This window comes from Oryzias melastigma, linkage group LG13 (genome assembly GCF_002922805.2).
Source record: "Oryzias melastigma strain HK-1 linkage group LG13, ASM292280v2, whole genome shotgun sequence".
NCBI lineage: Eukaryota > Metazoa > Chordata > Actinopteri > Beloniformes > Adrianichthyidae > Oryzias > Oryzias melastigma.
Window position 1 is genome coordinate 3,999,177 of NC_050524.1, and position 5,313 is coordinate 4,004,489.

At 38.8% G+C, this 5,313-nt stretch overlaps 1 protein-coding gene across 3 annotated transcripts in view; it reads right to left on the reverse strand.

Annotated features, from left to right (window-relative positions):
- The window catches only part of pak4 (p21 protein (Cdc42/Rac)-activated kinase 4), a 41,489-nt gene that overhangs the window by 17,696 nt on the left and 18,480 nt on the right, over window positions 1-5,313 (reverse strand). For all 3 annotated transcript variants that reach the window (XM_024277640.2, XM_024277638.2, XM_024277639.2), the window contains exons 2-3: window positions 2,459-2,689; window positions 730-938 (exon numbers count right to left, since the gene is read on the reverse strand). In XM_024277640.2, the coding sequence (XP_024133408.1) occupies window positions 730-938; window positions 2,459-2,659 (410 nt within the window). In that variant the 5' untranslated portion in view covers window positions 2,660-2,689. The remainder of the gene's footprint in view (window positions 1-729; window positions 939-2,458; window positions 2,690-5,313) is intronic.

The window sequence follows — 5,313 nt, forward strand, 5'->3', positions numbered from 1 at the left end:
ATTTTTTTGTCTCTTGCTGGCAAAGGAGAAATGTTTTTACTTAGAAATTACTTGTGAAAACATCTGATTTTTAAAAATAATTTCACTTTTAAAGTTGTTGTGTTTTACAAGCTTTTTTAATTTAAGGTTAATTCAAACAATATGGTTATTTGTAAGTTCTTCATAAGCATTGAACCATCCCTGAGCCTTTGACATCCCTGAGCTAAAGGATCAGAGCGACTTTAACATCTCCATCTTCAGTAGAACGTTCCAGCAGTAGAAAAGACTCGTTTATGAAGAGGTTCACTGATGCCGCAGGCCTCAATTACAGCCAAACAAAAGGAGGCAGCTTTGTTTCCAGTTACATTAAAAATATAAGAGGAAAAATGATAAAATCGATGATGATAACTTCCAGGTTTTAAACAGTAAATAAAAAAATTAAAGCAGATATTAAAAAAAGAAGATTACGACAAAAAAAGTTATTAAAAAAAAGCAGCAAACTGACAAAATTGGGATTATTTTTAGTTATAAAGTGTTAGTTTTGCACAGTTTTATTTTGGAATTCTTCAGCACTCATCTAACTTAAAGGTGCTTTATTTTGAAAGATATTTGAGAATTTTGTGCTATTTTGTACTTAAAAATACTTTATTGTTTTGCTTTTTCTTAAACCAAAACTGCAACTCATTTCTGGTTCTTAAAAATCTGTGTCTGAGGATCAAACGTCTGCTTCTGTCCTCTTTCCCCCCTCACCTGTCCAGTCTGTCTGGGTGGGAGTACTGTCTCTGGTAAGGGACTCCGTTCTCCTGCCCTCCGCTCATGGAGCTGGAGTCCCTGCGGAGCTGGACGGGGGGGCTGCCTCGGCGTAGAGAGTTGGAGCGGGTCACAGACATGGTGTCGAACTCGTCCAGCAGCCATGTTAGCGACCCGTCAGATCCCAGCTTGGTGCCGCGGACAATCGTCTGCAGAAATTACACAAACAGTTGCAGCAGGTTGTTAATGCAGGAAAACTCCATACATTTCCAGGTGGTGCTTCAACTACGGTGGCTTTGAAGTCCAAATGCAAAAAGATATCAAAGATCACCATGACAATTACAAAAACAAAACAAATAATAACTCCATAAAACAGGAGACATTTCCAGAAATCAAAATGTCAAAAAAAAAGAAACAAGTTAGGAAACTGGAAAAGGTTGTTATTATGAGAGATCACTGATTGGACGATGACATTTGAGTGGTCAAGCAGAGGAAAAGCAGAGGGATGTAAACGTGAAATGTGGTAAAGAATTGATTGAGGAATCACTGAACGTCTGCTGTGGTTGTGGCCAGAAGCTTAAAGAAAAATCTTCTGCTGGAAAATGTTGCTGAATAACTTCTAGTTTAAGAGGTGAACAAATGTCATCAACCAATCAGTGATGTCCCATAAAACCTACCGTTACTGATTTCTTTTTATGTTTAAAATATTGCTTTGATTTCTTTAATTTTCTTTTGTCTTCCGACTTTTTGTTTGTTCTGATTTCAAAAATGTAATGTTCTCTACTATCTGTTTTTTAAAGGGTACCCAACCCTGGAAGTTGGAGGCTGACTCCACCCACAGCTGAAATTTGAAAATCCAGTTAGAGGAGCGGGGCTTGGAGGCAGGACTGTTACCATTACTGGAGCTGCAGATCATGTCAGATTTCTGAAACTTGCATGGTTTGACCAATCACAAAATTCAACTGTAATACATCAATTCAATCTGTAGGGGGCAGCACAGAGACGACTTTTGACTATATTTTGAAGAATTAAACAGTTTTATTTCAATTTGTCAAAAATTTGGCTATGACCAATAGATAGCACTTTTAAAGCTCCATTTATAGAGGTTAACAGTCAAAAAAAGTAAATTTAGGGTTTGGTTACCCTCTAAATTGTCGTTGTGATCTTTATGCTTTTAGTGTTCAGTGATTTGTTGATGGAAATTGGACTTATTTTGAATGCAGACAATTCACATCATTTCCAGTCGTTATAATTATTTTTGCAGATTTTTACATTTACTCCTGCCAAATACAAAGCTGGAGCTTCGTGAATTTACCTGAATTTATCTTTTCACTGGATTGTTTATGAACTGTCAGGATATCTTAGCCTCTTTTAACAGTAACTGATAACATAGAAGGTAAAAATGAGATGAGATCACAATGTGATCTGTGCTCATAAAACCCTTTAAGCCATATAAAGGATTCATTTTTAATTCTTCTTTAGTATTTTTAAATCAAGTTTGTGTTGCAGATTTCTCCTGGAGTTCAGAAAATTGATTTTTAAAACGTAAATACTGGCCTCCTTTAACCAAAGAAAACTGTGGCTTAAGCCCCAAAATACACCTGAAGATCTATTAAACTGAAGTTCTGGTAGCCCTTACAACATAATAAACAAAAGCATGTTTTTTTTCCATATTTAGCTTTCATGATGCGTGTGGATCAGTAAAACAGCTTCCCTCTCGTCCTCTCACCTTTCGCGGCTCTACAGTGGTTATGACGTTGATATCGATGTAAGGTTTGGGCCTTTTGGCTGTGTCCTCGATGAGCGACTGCCATTGTCGCGGCAACCCGACAAACTTCTGCTCCTGCTCATCGAAGTCGGTGTGCACGCGGTGCTCGAAGTTAGACGGAGCTGATATCTCCACGCGGGACTTTTTCTTCTTGGAGAACATGATGGTGGAAGCTCCAGGCCAGCATTAGACCTGCAGGGGGACAGAGAGGAGCGCAGGAGTTTGGTAAATGAAAAACTGAAACAATGGAGACAAAGTCTCACAGCACTAAATTATCAATACATATCTCTCGGCCTGTTTGAGAGCAACAAACAGCCGTTGAAGCACTGCTTCACACCAGAAACCACTACACAGATTTCTTTCAGCCCACTGATCATTAATGAGCCCAGTGGCATTAAAAAACAGGCAGTGGCCTTTAGCTGAAGGTCATCAGCCGCTTGAAAACTGCAGGACCTCTTTATGGATGATCACACAAACTCCTTCTAGCATCTCCTAATTGGAGAAGGAGTCAGAACAGAGATGATAAATTCACGGAGCGCCATTTCAACAAGCCTGTTGAAAGTAGAAGTTGTCACATGTGAGGTCTATGATGAAGGCCGACCAAAGGAAGGACGTTACATATGGAGGACGTGGCCGATCCATTCAGACAATCAACAAACCTACAGGACACCTGACTAACTTTAAATGCTTTAGTTGAATCATACCATCACAAGTGACCATAAATGAACACAAACATTTTCACCAACAAACTGACAGAAGTGATGTCACTGAAGCTCAGACTCTGGTGAGCAGATGGTTGTGATAACAGATGTTCTCACTGAAGACGCTTTCACACCAGGACGGCTGACGCCTCACTTTGGTTTCACAGTTCAGCTGATTCTTCAGGGCAGATTTGCATGCTTTATTTTTGTGTTCTGCCTCCTGATTGGCTGTTGACCTTGTCAGTTAATCTTCTTCGTGTTGTGTCTCATAGTTCAGCTTGAAAATCTACATAAATCTTTGCTCATCATCAGATCTTTGTTTTCATTGTAAAAAACTGAACTTATTTTTCTATGAAGAGTTGAACTTCGAGAGTTTAAACAAAAGAGAAAAGTGTGAAAATGTTCATGCTGTCTGAGAAGAGTTTATAAAGTGTGTAGAGAGGAGGTTTAAAGCCTTAATATATTTTTAAAAGGTAACTCTGGCGATAAACGAAGGATCGCTGTATTTCCTGTGGCACTCTTGACCAAATCACCTGAAAACATCACGCAGATCCAATATCTCCTCATTAGGGGGCAATAGCACTTGGAAAACTGAACCCAGAGGAAATCCTGATAGTGCACCAACTCTTCTGTATCATGTGATTATGAATACATTTATCTTCTTACTACATCAAGTTTAGGATATTTGTTCAAGTATTCATGACGCGTTTTTCAAATCTACTGCGGGATGGTTTTTTTCTTCGTCATAAGCGCCACTTACAAATTTTACGTTATTTGATCGCCTGAATAAATTTACTGAGGAGTTATTCTGCAGTAACACTGTTGCTGAACTGCACCAGGATCCACTTACAACAGTTGACTGTATATGAGAACTGGACTGAGTGACCCTACCCCCAGGCGTTCCAAGAACAAGAACGCCAGACTGCTACTTTTACTGATGCCTCCATTAAAAGTAGGTGTAGTCTGCTGGCCCGCACGTCCTACTTTTAAAACGTTTACACAGATTTTGTGTTGCCCAATTTCAAGTGGAAGGGACAGGGCCACTGACTGCATACATAGAACTGGACAGAGTGACCGTATCGCTACCCATAGAAAATACCTTACTTTTGGCTCCAGCGAACTAAAGCCACTTCAGTCGCCATTTTTCCACAATATAGACGTGTTGGAGCCAGACCGCAGTGATTGGTCCGAGTTGGTCTGAGCCAACGTTTCTATGGCAACTACTGTCATCAACCAGGAGTGAGCTTGTTCTCCATACCCCTTCCACTGAAAGCAGCTCAAGTGAATCGGTCAAACATTCAAGGTCGAGCCAGACGGCACCACATGGTTTTACTGAGGTTTCTGGTTGGTCAGTTTATAACTTGAGTAGGGCTGCCACAAACGATTATTTCAATAGTCGACTAATCACCGATTATTTTTTCCGATTAGTCGACTAATCGGATCATGCACAAAGTTGATGTAAAACACAAATCTTAACCATCATTCACTTTAAACTAACTAAAAACTACATATATATATATTCACACTAGCATCATTATAGATGGAATGTAAGCTGAATTTGGCCGCAAAACATGCTAGTGACGATGGCTGAAGATGCTGATAGCCAACTAAAATATTAGTTAAAGACCAAATTAGCCTAAAAAAAGCCTAAGTTAGCAAAGACAGCTAGCATGTAACTGAAATAAAAACTCAAAAATAGCCTAAAAAACCTTAAAAAATGCCAAAATAGTCCAATAAGCTAGCATAACACCATTATAACTTTCAACTTTACTACACTGACTCCATTTAATATAAAGTAACGACTAATCGACTATTAAATTAGTCGTCGACTATTTTAATAGTCGATTAGTCGTCGATTAGTCGAATAATCGTGGCAGCCCTAAACTTGAGTAACTTGCAATCAAGAAAAAATACACATAAATTAAAAAAAAAGGATTATCAAGAACAAAAAATTTTATCAGAGCAAGAATTGTTATTCTAGTATAATAACTGAGTAACATCTGCTAATTTCTCTATAGAAGTCTATAGAATTCATGCGAATTGGAGCCAGCAGGAACTTTGAATGAAACGCCAGAGGGAGGGGTCACTCAGTTCAGTTCACTATATACAGTCAAT